The sequence below is a fragment of the Nasonia vitripennis genome, chromosome 2 (assembly GCF_009193385.2).
Source record: "Nasonia vitripennis strain AsymCx chromosome 2, Nvit_psr_1.1, whole genome shotgun sequence".
Lineage (NCBI taxonomy): Eukaryota > Metazoa > Arthropoda > Insecta > Hymenoptera > Pteromalidae > Nasonia > Nasonia vitripennis.
This window is the reverse complement of record NC_045758.1, coordinates 23356591-23376395: the sequence shown is the minus strand read 5'-3', so window position 1 is coordinate 23376395 and position 19805 is coordinate 23356591. Positions and strand designations below refer to the sequence as shown.

Here is a 19805-nt window from a genome sequence, read left to right as displayed (position 1 = left end):
ATTCGCGGCGATTGCGTAAATAACTGTAATCGACACGCCCCGATATTTAGCGATGCCTCATTTTGTCTTATTACTCTTTTCTTTTCGTTCCGACATACACACGGCGCGCTTTGATTTAGTGCTTTTGCGTGATGTAGATGCTACTGCGTGCGCGATCTGTATCGCGTGTGCGTTTTTATCCTGGATTATACCTATTAGTTAATTCTGACTTGAGCTGATAATTTTTGCGTGTTATCTCGAGTTTTTAATTTTCTCGACGATGAAATTACTTATCATTATTTACTACTACTTTGCTAAAAATCTGACTATGATAAATATGCAAAGTTTAAATTCAAAAACGTTGATATAACCGCGATCATTGAATGACGCGCAACATCAATATCTATTCTCGAAAACTGATACCGAAATGCGGAATATGTAGGTTATCAACAATGTCGTAAAACTGACAGTATGCAGAAAATCACGACGAATTTTCGCATCCATCGAGAAGTGCCGCGCGTGGTTACTTTATGAGCAGCATAAATCCTGCAAGTGTGAGTAGGTGGAACTTGCGGAGATACCGTGTGTAGCACTTGCTATAAATTCAAAACGCATTCAATTTGAGCGGCTTGAAAATGCGCTGATAATACGTGATGAAACTTTTCTAATCTATTGAACGTAAATGTCAAAAAGCTAATAGTTTTCCATATTGCACGTCCTGTTTTCTAGGTATACCTAGAATAAAAATTATTCTTTAAGTACGCACCTAGAGATAGTATTAGCATATCAGAATTTTATTGACAGCATGAAAGCATCGATGACTTTAATTAAGATTTTTTACGAGCTGGAATCGGTAGAAAAATAAACGATCTCCGCTGCCTGGGTAGTGGGTGATACGTGCACACACGCTGTGCAGCTCGAAAGCGCCGTAAAGATGAATGACCCGTGATACGATCTGCCATTGTCGAGATCGCTGTACGTGATCGCCGATCGCAACCTCGTTACAGAAACATAACTTTAAACACTACCCTTAATCATTTTTACACTGGTTGCCATGTACGTGGTACTATTTAGCACAAAAAGGGTTTTCGTTTATTTTTTCATAGTCTTTTTTTACTACTATTTCTATAACGTTTAAGAAAAAATTTCAGAAACAAATACAGATATCCATAATGAGTCGCGTATTCTTACAACAACTATAAAAATACGTTGTTAGAATTTGATTACGTGGGTCAAAGACTTGTGGATATCTGTATTTGTTTATGAAAATTTTTCTTACGAATAGCATCTTCTACCTATGTAACGGAAACAATAAAGTTTTATCTCATAATAACTCGTGAATGAATAAATTTCCTCTTTCAAAACTTGTTTTTTTTTAATATTGCGATGCAATTTATTGCGTTATTGTGATAAACTCAATCCTTTCAACAAAATTTAATTATGACGTATGAATTGGAAGGGCAATAAAATTACCTACTCATTCTTACAACTAGTTTCAAATTCTAATTAGTGTCTTGAATTGATTTGTTCGATAACGAAAAAGGTGGCTTATCAGTCATATCTTTTAGAAATTAATAAAAAATTAACTTATCATTTTTATAATCAATAATTATTTACATTTAGCTTATTACTAAAACATTGAGACTATAAAGCATTAGTTAATCAAGTTTACAAAATCTAAAATTATATTAGTTTAAGCTTAACAATTCCATGCGAATGCATAGGTCTATAATGTCGGTTTCTGGTAAAGATGCAATATAATTTTTTGAATTAGTTGTTTTAAAAATGCGTGAGCGGCGTTCTTTGAGGCTGATTCTGTTGTAGCCTCGATGCTGTAATAGTTCTGATGTAGGTGTTGCGGTGTCGAATACTATCTTTACAGTGTCTTTGCTGTTGTGCGAAAGAACTTCTTGAGGGTTCTTAAGGTGCGATGAAGGTTTTAACTGTTGTTGCTTCTTTACTTTTTGCTTGGGGCTTATAGAATGTTCTGGCAGCTGTATGCCGCTAAATAGGCAGTCGATTAGAACAAGCTTTTGTCCGGCCATATTGGACATTGTTGTTAATCTCACCACGTAGAGAGTTGAATGTGAATTAAATGTCTAATTGATTCTTAGAGCTATATTTATATGATAGTTTTGTGGGCGGGGTGTCATTTATAGGGATAGGGGTTACTTAGGAGGGATGGGTGTCAATTATGAGTGGGGTGTAATTTGGTCGATATTTGCATTAGCTTTCCAGTCTATTCGCTTTAGTGCATAAACCAATATATATCTTCTCATGAATGATACGAAAAACCAATAAATATTTTAATATCACTTTTTGCTTTGGCTCCGGAATTCCGTTCACCGAATCTCTTGCCGCAACGTGCACTCATAAAATTCACGTATTACAGTCTCGTTTATATGCCGCATTGCTTTTGTCCTGTTTTATAAACAGAAATTTGAATTCGACGCGGAATTCGCTCTGATAGTTTGAGTGAGTATTTTTTGCGCGTCATTGCTCTGCACTCCCCGCTGTGAAACAGAACGTCTTATGCCAGATCGCTTTTGTCGATATGCCAATAATAATGTATACACCTATTACTTGGTGGATCGAATTCGATCGAGCCATCAGATGTCTTATTTAGCTTTTGTAAACAAACAATTCTAATTTTTCAAAACTGCGGTAAAATGGCAATATTAATAATTCAGTAATATGCCTATCGCTATCGCGGGGTGATGCGCATACTTTAATTTTGCACCATCACTACACATACAAGTTAGCCATAAAAACTTTCTCTTTCTCCATAGTTTTTCATCGAAATGGATAGTTGCATAAATATCGTAAAGTTAATTTCTGCAGCTTGTATTCACGCAACCTTATCATGCGCATCGTTTGCAGCTTTTACAGCATTTTCTTAGCGTAAATTTCTACACCGCCGATCAATTACCGAATATCACGGTTTTCGCGTATTGGATATCTTCTATAAGTGCGCACGTGCAGTTTCGACTTTCTCCCGGATACGAAAATGTTATTAAAATTTGACGCTTCAAGTGACATTCAATCGCGTTAAAGCCTTGTCAACCGATCGTTAAAAGCGATACCCGACAATTACAAGTTTCTCCTCGTCGACGAGCGTAATTAAGTATTTCCCGCGCTAGTGAAACAAAACCTCTTTCTTTGCGATTTCCTTGATACTACAGCACACCCATTTATGCTTTCATTATATACGTACACTAGCGAAAGACGGTGTTTAACGCGCGTAATCCCGGCACATCTATTTCACAATCAGACTGACGATCTTCAAAAAAAGTAAAGATATGCCGGAGCCTCGGTTTTTCTATATAGACAACACGTGTTCTTTACATTCACAATCATCGCGCACATTGTATGCAGACTCGTTGGATCGGGCCGAGCGGAGCGTCAAGTTTTCTCATCCCGGCGCTAATGAGCGTCGACAATAACGTGCGCATTCGAGTGATATCGAACGCACTCGCATCGCTATTCCAGTACGAAATCATAAACGCTGGCTTACGGGCTGTATCGGTATATGTACAAGCTTGTTCGTGGGTTTCGAGACGTATGACTTTGCGCTTATACGAGGCTATGCATCGTAAAAGCCTTTGCGGAATACTGCACACATCGGACGTACAAGAGGGTTGGTATACAGATATGCAGAGTTATATGCGTGCTTCGGAAAATTGAAATTATGAGTTGTTGCGAATTCATCATGTTCCGTTATTTTTTTGTTTACATCGTGAGTCGATTTATAGAAAAAAGAATAAATCGGTTTAGTGAAATTTTTGGAAAATTCATTGATGCGATACCGAAGCTGAACGATAATAATTCGTTTTGATAATTATTAACAGTGTACCTTCAAGTGTCAAGAACTACAATCAAGATATTGCGTCCGTAGTCGTTAAGTATAAATGCAAGAGGTATGTTGTCGGCGATTTTACGGGCTTTATTTTGCCACGACGTAGAGATGACGGAAGAGAAACCTGGTGAGAGAACCGGGTCTCATTTCTATAGAGTCTACCGAGTAGATTGCGCTAACTGTACTATGAGCTACCGTGAAGATAGGGGCTGCATCTTGATCATAACACGTATTATAACAACAACCTCGTATAGTTGCAGATATACACTGTGTACTCAACACGTCTGCTTTCGATTGGAATTTTCATTAAAATCTTTGAAAATATAGAACACTTTTATAAGTTCATCTTGGCACGTGGTTATCTTGATGTGATATAACGGGTTTTATTATAACGCGACTCATATTCTCCAACGTTACGTTCTGGGAGTAGTCGTAAATACATCAAAGATGGATTCTCGAAAAGGTTTTTGGATAGACCGGATCGAAGGTCACTGTAGAGGTATCGTAAAGATATCCAAGAGCCACCCAGCTATTAAAAGACCCAACACGTTTGCAAGTGCTCAATGACTGACATTATGTTCTAAGCTAAAATAATGAAAGGACTGTGTCGATTAATTACACGTATTCAGCAACTTTTTTATACGTCGATCTCCGCAGCTTTTAAATTATATTTAGCTTAAAAATTACTATTTAGATGTAAAAAGTTGCAGTTGTATTGTAAATAAATAAAAAATCGTTTCCGTACAAAAAATCGACATAAATTTTAACTTGCACTACCCTTGAAATATAAAAAATGAAAAAAAAACTTTCTGCACCAATTGCGAAACTTGCAAATTTGCACTGAGGGAAATATACGTTACATACGTATGCATGGCCGGGCTATGGCCACTCTCGTGCTGCAGGTATATGTACACCTAGCTATATACGTATATATCGGAGCCAGAGTACGGTTCGGCAAAAAAGAAGACAAAGTTAATTCGTGGCTTTAAACAGCGACGATGTTGCTGTTCCCACGCCTCTTGGTTGTCCGGACTGCGACCTCGCCACGCAAAGCAGAGTGCCCGCTATGGTAACCAGCCGCGAGATAGGGGGGGGGGGGGGAGGGGAGAACAGCCGGAGAAAGAGCAAGAGGATCCGCAGCTGCGAGCTCGATATACATAATAGCTTCCTCGTATTTTTAAAAAAATTAGCCGCCAAGATATCCGGGCCTGTCGTGTGTATACGCGGGTGTAATTTTCAAGAGAGCAGCTTTGGAGTCAATGAAAAGGTTGCAGGATGTTAAAAATAAGGGTATCGCAATATGAATTGCTTCGTGCTCAATATTGTATGAGACTTCTATTCGGCAGTAAAGCACTTCCAATGATAAAGTTTTACCGCGTCACAAGCTCTATCAACATATCGAGATGACAAATCTATTAATTAAAGAAAAGTAAAGTGCAAAACCTCAGAGACTTCGCGTCTCCGCAATAATTGGCCTCGTTAAAGTGGCTGCAGAAATTAGCCGACGTGTCAGACATAAACGCCGTTAAAGCAGAGAGATCCATCAAGTACATGACTGCGGGTGCACAAGAAATGTAACGGTCGGCGCGATCAAGTAGCGACCTCGCGAACTAGAAATCGATGCTTCCTATACTGTTACTCAGACCTCTGCGAAGAGCTCAACCATCCGTCCTAATGACAGCTGAAAATTCGAGCACGTCTCTCTGTACTACGGTACAGGCCTAAAAAAGAAGCAAACGCGCGCGAAGATAGCGGTTGTGTGTATATAATAGTCCAGATCTGCACGAGACAACGCGGTCCCGAAAAAAAAACGCGGTCGGAATCGCGGCCGATTCTGCTGTGCTCTTACATGTGTACTCGCGGTTTACGGCGTTCACCTGAACGCGACAGCGATGCACCAGAGATTTGTGGTTGACGTGCATTTCCCCGGAGAGAAGGAGATTGCGAGAGAAATGGCGCGTTATTTGTGGCTAAGTTGTCGCTCGGTTTTCCGTTAAACTAGCGCGAGGCTCAGCATAAGTGGTGTACGACCTACCCGTTCGCTCTTGTAAAGGCTGAGCGCACTGAGAGAAAGATATCATTGCCGTAAACATGTACACACGTTAGGAGCAATGATTGCCAATATATTCATGTACATCTTACAAATATTCTATACGAAACAAAAACAGATAGATTTCTATAGTATACATACAAAATATTGCGGGAAATAGTTAACATATGAATTTCATGGCTATCGTGCGTAGTGTTGCCTGCAGATGGCGTTTCTCTCGTATGGCCTAACCTCAAAATCCGTCATCCTCTTTCATACAAAAAATATTCTTGAGGGTTTATTTATCATGAATAATCAATAAATCATTAATAATAGAACGAAAGCAACTGAATATACCTAAAGAAGCATGCAAAGTGCCTTTGGAATGATATAATGTCAAAATTCAATAGTTTGTCTTTCATCGGCTTTTTGGGTCTAAATACCAGAACTGACAGTTCTAGAGATAAAATAATAAGTGTGATTCCAACTGATTCAGCAGCAAAATTCAAATCTGAAAAATGAATGATTACGATATGAATTTTTCCAATAACTTTTGAACTAATAGTGATAAACTATTTGATATATACCTTTATGGAAATGCCAGAGGCTGCTGAATCAGTTGGAATCAGACTCATTATTTTATCTCTATAACTATCAGATTTGGTATTTAGACCCAAAAGGCCGATGAAAGACAAAATTTTGAATTTTGACATTATATCACTGTAAAGTTACTCAGCATTAATAAAATCCATACAAGTGTGTTTTCTAATAATTTTTAACTATTAACATACAGCTATTTGACATATAACATAGCTACGTTAACTATTGACATACGTATTTCTGGAACATGCCTATGTTAACAGTTAACATATAATTTTGCTGTAATGTTACTTTTTTCTCAGTGCGATATATAATGCCCTATTCTTTTATTTCGAGACTATAAACGGATATTCAAAGATGGTGCACTATATCAGACCCAATTTTTATAAGCAGTATACGAAACGGCGACGCGGCCGATATCGCCATGCAAATTGCAGCCGGCGATCGCCGCAAAAACAATGAGCTAAAAACTGCCTTCCGCTGCGCATACATGCATGCATCAGCCGCCCGTACAAGAGTGTATATGTATATATATATATATATATATATATATATATATATATATATATATATATATATACACTCCATCTGTTTCGGAGAGACGTGCATATAGCTATATAAACGTAATCTGCGCCGAGGGATGCGCAGGCGGCAGTGATATATCGCCGGCGGTCGTCCATTGTCCGCTCGTCGGGTTCACGGCGACTAGCTACACGCGTATTAATTACAGACAGTGCCTTTACCGAACTCTTGTATTACGACGCTCGAGTACTTAGATGCGCTGAATCAAATCGCTCGCTGAAACTTTGACGCATATGTAATATGTGTTAAAGTTAAACAGTTTTGGTCTGGCCTTTTCTCCAACGCCTAAACTTTCTGGCTCTCTGTAAGCTTCTCGGTAGCGAAGATAGGTGGCGCATAGGCGCTTTTCTGTTTTCCTCATTAGTATATACTAATTTTCAACTTGTCATAAATATTATGCTTTATCGCGACTTGACGAATATGCAATTACACAATCTACGTACCATTAGAAGCTTGCTTGCAGAATCTGATGAACATTATCCCCGCTTTAGCGATGATTAGCGTTCCTTCCTGAAACAATAAGCTACAATCAGAGAAGTCGATTGCTATTGGTATCGTTATCACATATAGCGATGTGTGTACAGAGTTTGCATTATACAACGTATAACAAATTCAGATGAAATCTACATTTTCCCGTAAATAAATTGAACAGTCACATTCGCAAGAATTAAACGAGCTCGCGAATAGCAGTTGGCTGAACGATCACACATGGTCAGCTTTAATAATCTCCAGAAACGTGGTATGGCTCTCTATGGCACCTGCAGCGCTCGATGAGAAACGATCGACTGTCGTAGCCTATTAGTCAAGGCCGCGCTTGCATAATTGTCGGTCAAAGATTAGTGGTCTCTCATATTAAAAAGATGGGCCCTCATAATTCAGCGCCCTGTTAGCCACTTGTTCCCTTCCCCGCCGCTTGTGTTAACTGTTGTATACATACATGTACGTACACGATCTCGTGCCAAAGATCCGAGAAGGACGATTTCTTCGATTTTTATCGGAGGCTTATTCGCACGTTGTACATTTTTTTCACCTCGCTTTGAAGAGAAACAGCGATCATCAACTAATTATGCGACCTGTGCGCGATGTCGCGTAATTAATCACGCATGCGAAATTATAGGTATACCCATTTCTGCGCTATTCTACATAACTCAGCGATAACAATAATTAGAATTGATTAACGACCACGTGAAGAGAGGACCATGAGCGATAAGGCTCTTTCGGAAAGGTCACGTTACACATTATATACACTACAAGACTGAAAGAGAAAGAGAGAGAGATAGAGTTGATGAGTTTGAAAAAGCCGGCGTCCTTTCCGTATACCTCCCTCATCCTCCCTACTCTTTACTGCTCGTCGGGATGATGGCTCTCGGATCGCACCCGCAACCATATAATTACGCGAACACGCCTCTCCTCGATCAGGGCGCGCACGTGTGTCTGCTTCTCGCGCGCTCGATTCACCTGCGCCGCCGCTGCAGTCGAGAGAGAAAGAGAGAAATAGCCGAGGATGATTTACACCGTCGCTGATTCCCGCGCGCGCATTCCATCGTGTATTATACCTATATAACACGCGTGCGAGCGCGCGTGTGTGTGTGTATGCAGAGCTTTTAGCCACCTTGTACGACCGTACGCTGCCGATATAGCGTATAAGGACTTTTTTCCTTCCGGGATACGAGCTCGCTAGCTGAAAAAGTTGTAAATTGTATTTTGCGCGCGGGAGAGAGCTTTCAGCTGCCGTTAACCCGTGGAGGAGTGAGACATGTCCTATACACGGAGGATTTTTTATTCGATGCTTTAATTAGCTTGATTATAACCTTGGCGGCAAAGCCGAAAAAAATAGCGTAATATTAACCTAATCCCACGATACGTTATAGTATAAAATAACCCTCGCCGCTTCTTATCACGCGTTGCGGAACACTATAATCCGTCAGGAGAGCCTATTCACATATATCATCTATCATTTTACCAGAAATCGCTGTGCATACAGGCCGCCGCGAGCTTCTCTCTCATCTCTGTTAGTTTACAGAGAAGAGAATCGCTGAACGGAGCCATTATGCGGCTGCGCTATCGTGTCCTCGTGCTCAATGGGAGCCGTTATATCGGATACGCGCATATAGGTTCGCGATGCGCGCACGTGTCGCCAGTGCTTGTTTTCGTCGACGAGTCGAAGAGATAGCTTCGAAAACATCCGCGTATATAATGCTTATTCATAAGCCCGTACGCGGCTTCTTCTTTTGGTTGCCGAATCGGGACGGCGATATAGTATTTGCGTTTTATTAACAAAATTAATTACATACGCAATCAAAATGCCGAGCATATTCATATCGTACGCACGATCTCTCGCGGTGATCTAGTTCATGCGCCGATCGAGAAAGCGACCCACAATTCGCGGGACTCTATATATATTTTCATTTTTCTTCCAACATAAAAGTCGGCGTTGAGAGGCCTCTGATGGAGAGAGCTTTCAAAATTTTTAACAGCCGGCTCGGGTCGAGCGATTTGCGAAAAAGTAGTCTGCGCACGCCTCTCTCCCTCTTTCTAGATCGCTTTCGTTTCTGGGTGTATAATTAATTGGGAGTAGGAGGGGGGCTACACTTCGAGAGCATACCTTTATGTGTGTGTACATACGCGAACGGCTCATTAATTAGTATCGCTAATTATACGTAGAACGCGCAGCCCTTGTATATAAATAGACGTAAAAACACTTCGCGGGTACATACACACACGCGCAAATCCTATGAGTTTTTGTCCTATTTGTCGCGGGGAGCACATACGAGATCTGCCGGGAGATATAGTCGCAACGGCCGACAAGAGAGCTGCTCCATGCTAATGCGCGAGTTCAAAGTTTATAGCATCTAATTAACCGTCTTTAGCAGAGCTATTGTGTATATCTGTATATGTATACGTGCACGCGGGTGCTTGGCTCTCTCTCTCTCTCTCTCTCTCTCTCTCTCTCTCTCTCTCTCTGTCTGTTCTGGCCGCGAGACTCGCGGGGCACCGACGTTACACGATACTTAGCGAACTGCTGAAATTCGTGCGCCTTGTATACTGTGTGCATAGTTCTAATGTGTATGTTTTAACGCGTTTATTGCGGCTGCTGGAATCTTTATTCTCTCTCCGTGAATTATTACAGTGATTTCGATTCGATAAGAAGCAATATTTAAAAACATTTTTCTTTCACATGACATATTTAAGTGTTGCTGTATATAATTCTTGTTATGACGAACCAGGCGCTTATCGGAGATTTTAATGACACTTCGTGTATACTCACGTCCATGTAATCAATTTACAATTTCATAAAATATATATAATATTAATGCTTGCACGAGCATTAAATGGATCGCGCAGATCACCTCAGCCCCTACTATCCACGATCCATCTGACATTACGTAATATTTTTACACCATTATAGTCTAAACCATCAGGTTAATAACGATCCATGCACCTATTATATCCACATCCTTAACTCTTTTCGCCTATAAAGAAGCTAAACGTGCGCGGCAGAATCAATTTAGCCCGACGAGTAGACGCAGCAGCGCATATAATTCGACGCACTTTGAGCTCGTTAGCCTAAGCCGCACAGCTCTTATACGCTGCAGGTGCATATATAGTATCGAAATAAACCCACACCGCTGTGCCTTATAATGTTCCCTCGATGTATACACATCGCGTAGATGGCTCGCGCGCATTATTTGCCATCGGTGGCTAATTGCTATGCAAATGATTGAGCTATACGTCCGCTAGCATCAGAATCATCGTTTCTCTCGGACGCGACACTCCGACTAATTGACCGGGTAATTGCATCGCCGCCGCCGCGATGAAAGTTTATACCGGAGAGAAAAACACGGAGTGCGTGTATGTATAGGTAGCTATGTATAATGCTATCGCGAGGCTAATGTCGCTTGATTGCGCTGCGCGCGCGCGTCTCTCGTGATCCGCTAGGCGCAGCGACCACCTAACGCGTTTTAATGGCTGAATCGCGGAAAAATTCAATTCCGCACTCTCGTGATGTACTTACACACACGCGCGGGCTTCTCTTAAATCGCGAGGCGGAATTGAATTTTTTTTTCTTGTGGGCTCTTGCGGTGAAGCGAAAGATAGTTATCCCGATGATGGGATTTTCTTTTTTGGCGGTCTCCGACTGTTAGTGTGTACAAGCGGGAACGTTAAATTAAATTGAGTAATTCAGCTTGATGGATGATTCGTCGGCTTTTTTGCGGAGTGTGTATGCTTTCGCTACTTAACGCTTTCGATTATTGGTATAAAGTATATCGTTTGATAATTGCTGCTGCTATCGGTAAAATAATCCCGATCTTCATTTGTGCGTAGACTCTATTGAATTACTTAGGGCGGTATAACTTTTGCAAATTACGACTCCGGGCGGGCAAATTCATGTATTTTTCCAAAGTCCGTTATATCTCACGAGGCCAACGCCCTGAAATCGGCAGATTTACACCGTAGACTCCGAGCGCCCAATAAATTCTTCATCGGTGCGGCGGATCGCCTCGCATACTGTATATACCTGTGCGTACAAATATATTATACACCTCTCGAAAAAGTTTCGGATCGTCTCTGGCGAACCGAAAAGACAAATGCGGAAGATCGAATTTTCGGTGGGCCGTGCGATGCAGACCGCGCTAAATCTCGGGGGGCATATATAACATCTGGTTCGCCACGGACAAAGAAGCTCGATTTCGAAGACGAACGAGTTGCGGAACTCGATACTCGGCGCGGCTCTCTGTGCATCTTGAGAAATGATGCCCCAGGCGCGCGATGCACCGCGTGTACAGTGTTTGGGATTGGGATGCAGTGCATGATCGGTTCGGACGTCGCATCGCACGACTCAATTGGAGACGGTCGTTTCTGCAGGTGATTAAAGGTGTAGATTTTTTTACGCGGGCTGTTATCTCTATACTTAGAATTATTAGTTAATTATTAATTAATAATTCATTAACAGTAAGCTTTAATATATTCCAATTACAAAGGTTAATTACTATTAAATTTATAATTATCTAATTTTAGCGTTTCATGTTACATATTGAATATTGAATTCTGAGAATCTCAATTTTCGTTAATGAATAAATAAATTGCAGTGCGGCAATCAATTCGCAGTATTTAAGCTTCGAATTGCTAAAATATTAAAAATTGCACGAATATAAATTTTTGAAATGTCATCTCGATTGCTACATCAAAGGATATTAATCCCTGAAATTAAATGAAATTCAAATAATTTACGGTAGCCATCGCGGGTAGGTGCATCAGAGAAACACTTTCAATATCAATTTATAGCTCCATTGAAATTATTTTCGTTAATATTTACACGAACAATTTCAATAAAAAACCAGATCATTATCAGAAAATAATAAAAAAACTGATAAGTCTGCAGTCATTTTATAGGACAAAAAGCATGTTAACTCTTGCTCTTAAAAACAGTAGTAAAATCTTCATTCCATAAAATTAAAGTAAGGGACGTATCGATATAGTATTTATCATACTATTTTTCCTTTTATAGCAGTCATTAAGTTGCTCGTTATTACGAAATCCATACTAAAAACCAGGAAGATATCGCGCAATAACAACGCAATAAAACTATTTACCTTTTTTCACCACAACTTTTATAGTCCCATCCACCTGTAGCAAGGACGATGATTCCTTACTCTCGTACAATCGCAGCTGTCATTACTCTACACTCGTTATACCCACAACGCTAAAATCATCCTAGAGCTTGACAAAAAGTCCCCGAATAACTCTATAAAACCTCGAGCTTCCCAGTAAGTCCATAATCTTTCAACGTCCCCATCGAGAGTCCGACGCAAGTCGAATCCTCCGAAGCGCATCTCCCTCTCTTTTCTCGAGTCGCATATTCCTCAGCGCACCGAGAGGAGTGACAGATCATCGCACACCGCTCGTAAACAGTAAACTCCTCGGCGCAGAAGACAAAGACAAAACGAAGGGGCGCAGAGCTCGTTAGCCTTTCCGTTGTTCTTTCCGTGCGCGCGAAAAACCGGATCTCTCGTGTCCACCGCCGGTAGTAGTTCCCTCTGCGGTCTATGCAGACTTAGAGCTGGTGATAGCAGCGCAGAAATTGACTGCGATCGCTCTTGGCCGGAAAAACCAGTCCCGCGCTTTTTCAGGGCTTTCCGCCCGCGGAGGACACACACCGCGGGTGGGACTGCGGTGTACTCGTTCTTTTTCCTTGCCTTGCTTCTTTTGCGCGCCTGGATATGTACGCCACGACGCTTAATTTATTCGCTCTCACCTGTCCGGAGAAGCTGCGCGGCCGCTCGGGCGGTGTACAGTGACGAATTGCCTTCGTGCTTATATAGCAGTGTACGTACGCGGGGAGGGCCGGCCAAGGTTTCACCAGGAACTGAACCGTACGTATACTTGATGGACTACAAATGAAAGTTCATGTTCGCGCGCGTTGTTATTCTTTTGTTTGACGGAAAAGCGCGGAAATGTTTGAGCGGCTAATGCTAATGTTTGCACAGAATATAAGAAGTCGATTTTCTTATAGACGAACTCGTCAGCAATATACACTATTCATCGTATAATTCATACTAGAGTTATTCACCGTTATAAGCTTCTATCACAGGCATCGATTGTCTAAAAAAATCGTTTATCCATTCTAAACTTAACTACATCAAAGAATAAATGCTCAAGAAGCAGCAAAGCCACGAGGGCATTCGAGAGTCACGTCTCGTATAGCTCGAAGCAATTCCTTCAAAATCTCCACGCGTTGCTGTATTTATACTGCGGATTTTCATCCCGGCTCTGCGGAAAAACCTGATCCTCGCGACTCGTAGGAGTCGGACACGTCGCGGACGGATCTCCCTCGCGCGCAAGAAACGAGAAGCTCCGGCTTCTTCGTTTCTCGACGTCTTATTTCCTGAGCGTATCGTCGCTTCTGTGCGGCACGACGGAAGAGAAATTCTCACGGGAATGATGATGAAGAGATATATTCCACGCGCGATTTTTCGCCCAACGTACACACATACACACACGTGTCTAGCGAGAGAGAGAGAGAGAGAGAGAGAGAGAGAGAGAGAGAGAGAGAGAGAGAGAGAGAGTTGAACGCGCTCGCGATTTGCGCGACGGGCAAGAAACGCTTCTACGTTTGTTATTCGCTGCAGCCGACAGACGAGGCTTATCTCGAGTGACAGGCGAAACGCCGCCGCCGAGTGTAGGATGCGCCGCTGCGCAGCCTTTTCTTTTTTTCCTCTTCATCGTTTTGACGGAGATTTTTCATGTGTGCGTATAACGTGTATCAGTTACATTCGAACTGAGAGGTTTCGACCTGACTTATTCTCAGCGTGAAACTCTTTTTGTACTGAACGATGATAATAATGCGGTTTCACACGTGTTATACGTCTCGATGAATTTTCCCGAATTCGAATTACCGGGGGGTGTGTAATAAATCGTAATACGCATCGATCGGATCAAGGTGCCATTATCTTTTGCTATACAGAGAGCGCGTAACGGTTCGCGGAAGAAACAAAAGTATCGGGTGTCCAAAGTCGACGCGTTCGCGATCGGTAACGGTTCGGTTCATCGAGCTGCTCTTCAGACGCGTGGGAGAGACGGGTACGCACGCTGGACTCGTTTATTAGAAAACTTTATCGATGCAGCGAATTTTTTCGGCGTACGGTAATCTTCTTTCGCGGCCTGTTTCTTTGTTACTAACGCGAAATCGAGATTTCAGTGTTCTTTGGAGACCGAAATAGTATAGATTGTGCTGTGTGAAACACGTGTGTATGCAATTCTTCCCAATCATACTTTTTTGATGCAAGACTCATTTATAATGAAAAATTTTGAAAGGAACAATTTTTGTTCACATGGGAAGATGGACGTACATCACTTTACATATTTGTATATACATTTTGATTTTTGCAAGTGCTAATAGTATATTACGATGTGACTTAAACGGCCCATTATTACACGGCGTGTTAAGTTAAATCAATTTCAAAACCTCATTATCTTGCAGCTTTTCGAGGTGTTCATCACAAAACCGCGTGTAAAATCATTAAAAGAAAAACAAACTGAAATACAAGATAAAAAATTACACAATAAACGGTATCACAAGTTACCGATAAAATCATTACAGAATATAAATCCGCGTTACCGTTTCGGTTGAAAGCTTTCATGAGGAATTACTCAAGTAAATCAAGCAACGCTCCAATAAGCCCTCCTAAACGATAGTCCGCGCGCATTCCGCTCCTAATTCACCCAACCTTCATCGCGCGCAGACAATCGACAAAAAGCCACCTCCCCCTCTCTCTCCCTCCGGCTATTAGTCTTCATTACATGCGGAAGCACCGATATCCAGCTCTCCTTTATATTCTCGCGAGATCGCATAGCTCACAGCGCAAAACCGGCTACTGTCAAAATGCAGAAACAGCAGCAGCAGTAGTCCTCCCGTTGTCCCCGCGAGAAAATATATTACCCCTTCTCGCTTGCGCGCGCGCGTCATATCCGTATCCGCGATCGGCACGCGTATATTGTACACACTGCACACACTCACACACGGAGAAATTGGCTTCCCACGACGCACGCGTGAGAAACGCACTGGTGTATCTCTTGTCACGAGGACGAAGAGGTGGAGGAAGCGAAACCATTCGCTCCTCGTTATATTCATATGTGTATGTGTACCTGCGCGTGTACGTGTAGTACGTATAAGAGAGGCGTCGCCAACCGACGTCTCGCACTGCACTTGTCGCTGCCGCCGCTGTGCTTGGCACCTGTCGGATCGCGATCGCCGATATGCGCAGAAATCGGGCTGGTCGACTGACATTGTAGCGCGTGCCTGTTAGTCTTGCGCCGGCTTTTCTTTCCTTACACCGCCGGGGTTATAGACATTTTTAAAATAGTGTATCTGAATCTTTGATCATTAGCCTCGCAACGCACTCGGCTCATCTCATTAACGCTCGCACGCTTTTAAAAGCTTAATAACAGCCAATTGCGGTTGTCCATATTATACTATGCAGCTCGCACCTAGTAGCGTATCTGCGTTGTACTCGGCACTTCGCAGCGAGCAAACGAAGAAAAGGAAAAAAGCTGCAGCTTACCGTTATTGAAGAAGTTATACATAATAGCTCGTAAAGCCGCTCACTCGGAAAGTTCCTCGTTTCCGGATACAACAGCCATGAAATTAAATCATTTCCCGCGCGCAAAAGGAAAAATAATAATCCCTCTATAGCCCTCGAATGAAAAGACACGATTAGAATGACCGAGCTGCCCTCGCGAGAGAGTCGCGCCATTAACCTTATCGACGCGCGCGCGCGCGCGGAGCCAATGATGATTAGCAAACGAGGATCTAGAGGGGGTGGGCGTGACCGCTTCCGGGACTTTTATAATGTACGCGCAAACCGTAGCGGGATCCTTCTCTGTCTCAGCCCACGGTCAGATCGGACGCGGTTTTGCTCATTTTTTTGGCGCGAGAGCGAACCTGGCGACAAGTCTGGCACGACGTCGACTTAATGACGTGGGTTTTTGAAAAAAGGCGGGAAGCTGCTGAAGTTGCGCTCGATCGGCGCGCGCGCGTTTAACGAGATCGTTAATTATCGATGTGTGCGAAGACGACTGGCGAAAAAACTCGATAATTTGACGAAAAATGACTATGATGAGCCAATTGGAGATGATTTATAGTGATGAGCTTCCTGTTCGAGAGCTTTTAATGCTCGGCGCTGTCGAGGGAGACGCTTTGAGAAAATCAAGTAAGCCGCATGCACAGCGCTCAAAAAATAATAATAATAATAAAATAAAAATGAACGAGCGAAATACTCGAACGATTTATAATTCATCAAAGCAGACGACCTCATTCGCGTGCGTCAAAATCGCTCGAATCGTATTTATACTCGCATCTGGCTAAACTGTTGCCTACGAGGCAATCTAAACGCGCGCTATCTCAATCGGGTTATTTCCCTGCGCCTATACTCGTATAAACGTACGCGAATGCACTCGTCGGCACTCTTCTCTTGAAATTCCGCTAAAAAAAAGAAAAGCGCGAGATATGTAGCGATAAGCGATGCCGGGTAATTTCCGTTAGCGAAGAGGAAGCGAAGCCGTCGTCGAGGGTGAAATTACGAGGCTAACGGAATTCCGCCCCACAAATAAGTATGTGTACCACTATGTGTGTATACGTAACCCTCGATATGTATACGGAGTGCTATACTCGGCCTTTGTGAATAGATACTCGAACGCAATCAGCCGCGGTTATTCATTCGGCTGTTCACTACTGTGCCGATTCTTTCTTTTGGAGGACTCGATTGATGGCTTGTTTAGGGATGCGTATTAGGAATTTCCCGGTGACGCGATTTTTGTGTGTTTAGGAATCGCGATTTGCCGAGGGTCGTGTTATGCGATCATTTCATGAGTCAAGCTCTTGGATTCTGAGTCATTCTTATGAGAATATGTAGGACGTACAGAAGGCAAAAAAAAAAAAATAACTTGAGTCAATTAAAATTCTCCTCTCGAAAACTGTCACAATGACACAAAACCGAATACACACCCTGAGCTTGTACATTTTAATCTTCTCCTACGTATAAAAGTCTGTCGATCGACGTCAATTCGAAAGTACGCTTAATTCGTGTCTCCAGACACGACGACGACCCACATTTCTCAAAACCAAATGAAGCGTACGAAGAACTTACTTTAAACACGATTTTCTGGTTTCGAAGAGCTTCTCTCGTCAGAAACGAACAAGACGCGCGATAAAATAACGATTTTATTTTCACTCGGGATGACAAATACATACGCGAGAGGCCAATGAGTGAAAGGAAAAACGAAAGTGTCGAGGGAGAGAGCACGCGCGCGATCTGATAAAAAGGGATATTCGCGTGTAAACTTGCGCAGATTAAAGAAGTGAGATTTCATCACTTCTAGGAGGCGCATACAAGCTTTTTCGTGTGCGTCGGGAGAGACGCGCCTGCGCTCGGGTATATCGCCGCGATTGAGTTATGTTTGCATTGCACACCGCTCGCGCTTTATACGAATGTTCGGACGCGCGCGGGCTTTTTATCTTCTCCGAGGATTTACGCGCGCTTTTATCGCTGGATTTACGCGCGCTTCTCGGGGCTCCGCTGTGATTTTGTTGATGCTATAAAGTTCGAAGCTGTATGATCCTGGGCTCGGTAGGACCGAATATCGCCCCGCAGTATTGCACACGTTCGTTTTGGAATGTACGAGTAGAAATAATTCGAATTCGATAAATCGCTGTTGGAATGATCGCCTGACGCGAGCGATATAGCATTAGAAATGATTGTTTTAACTGTAAAAGAAAAAGGAATAGGACTCTGGCATCCAGCAATTTTGTCGCGTCGTTGGCTGTAATAGTTACTCTGCCTGATTTATGGATCTAACTTATCTCGCGCTATATAGGTCTTCTTGAGTGCAAGCATATCCGATCACACTGCAATACACTATTCCGAGTTAAATACCATGTGTCGCTATGTGTCCTTTCCGAACATTTTGCAGTGCAGTGCCATGTTCATTTAAATTAAACTCAAATCGTTTCTAAAATAAACATATATTTATTAGTACGCATAAGTTCAAATTTTTATTTGAAAAGGTCGAGATTCCCGCGATAAAAAAACGAAATACTCTCTAATTTTCGCTTTTGCTGTTAGGAATTCAAACATATGCAGATAAAATTAAAGGTGCAGTAAAATGTACAGCTAATCAGAGGACGAATAGAATGACAACCATGACTTTTTTATACACTAAGATAGTTCCACCACAAGTGTCCCGCCACGGAATCCCTCATAAATACTCATGCTACACACAAGGTCCGTTTATATAACAGCGCGCAGGTATGACAATGGGCCTATACACCGCACGGTAGTTCAGAAACATCAGGAGCAAAGGGAGAAAGAGCAAAAAGAGGAGCGAGTGGAAACAGCAGCTCTATACGAGTCACGCTCTCGCTGCATCATCACGGAGCGCGCTACCGGCATATTTGCGCGAGCACAAGCGCCGGCACTGTGTGTGTGTGTGTGTGTATATGTACATACGCGCTCCGAGAGTTTAAGATGCCCGAGGGTCCTTTCTTCAACTCTTATATAGTCCTGCGTGTACAGTGGCGCTAGATATATAGGTGCTTTTGTGCATTTTTAGAGATGTAATTGAAAATTGGTTGAGTTTTTTTGCAGTAGTGCGCTAGTAGGTTTTGTTCGCTTGCTTTCAATTGCATCCCATTGTGCAATTACTCTACAATGAAAAGCTGCAATCAAATTTTCAAGCACACATATCCAGAATAAAAACTCCACCACCTCATTATTATACTATAAATCGAAACTCGTTTCCCCACCCCCTCGGCCGTGTCCTTTCTATACATAAATTATTCATCCGAGAAAACTCGACGAAAGCAAAGGGCTGTACATCCCATACAGCATAGAAGGTTTCACACCGTCGCCCATAGATAATCAGTATCCATAAGGTAAAGCTTTTAAAAGCACTCTCCGCTTTCTCGCTGACAAGTGCCAATATCGGTTTCTCAGCTCTCTCGCGCCGGCGACCATACGCATATTATTCCTTTCCCTCGTATATAGCCATCGCGACACCTCGCGCATACCTCTCTCCGCGCGATTTCAACAAAAATGACAATCGAACTCGCTTCGCGGAATCGCCTCCGCCATATAACAACTCGCTCATATTGCGGCTTTAAAAGCTGTATACACCTATAATATTACACGCAGCTTCCCCCGAGTATATCTATATACATGTGCGTATGTATAAAAAAAGCGTTGGCTCGACTCGATAAACGAG

At 42.4% G+C, this 19805-nt stretch overlaps 1 protein-coding gene across 1 annotated transcript in view; it reads right to left on the bottom strand.

Moving 5' to 3' along the window:
• Positions 1-19805, bottom strand: part of LOC100679431 — a 40015-nt gene that overhangs the window by 18001 nt on the left and 2209 nt on the right. Inside the window, exon 2 of the mRNA XM_008212418.4 lies at positions 7490-7556. Coding sequence (XP_008210640.1) covers positions 7490-7523 — 34 coding nt within the window. The 5' untranslated portion in view covers positions 7524-7556. The remainder of the gene's footprint in view (positions 1-7489; positions 7557-19805) is intronic.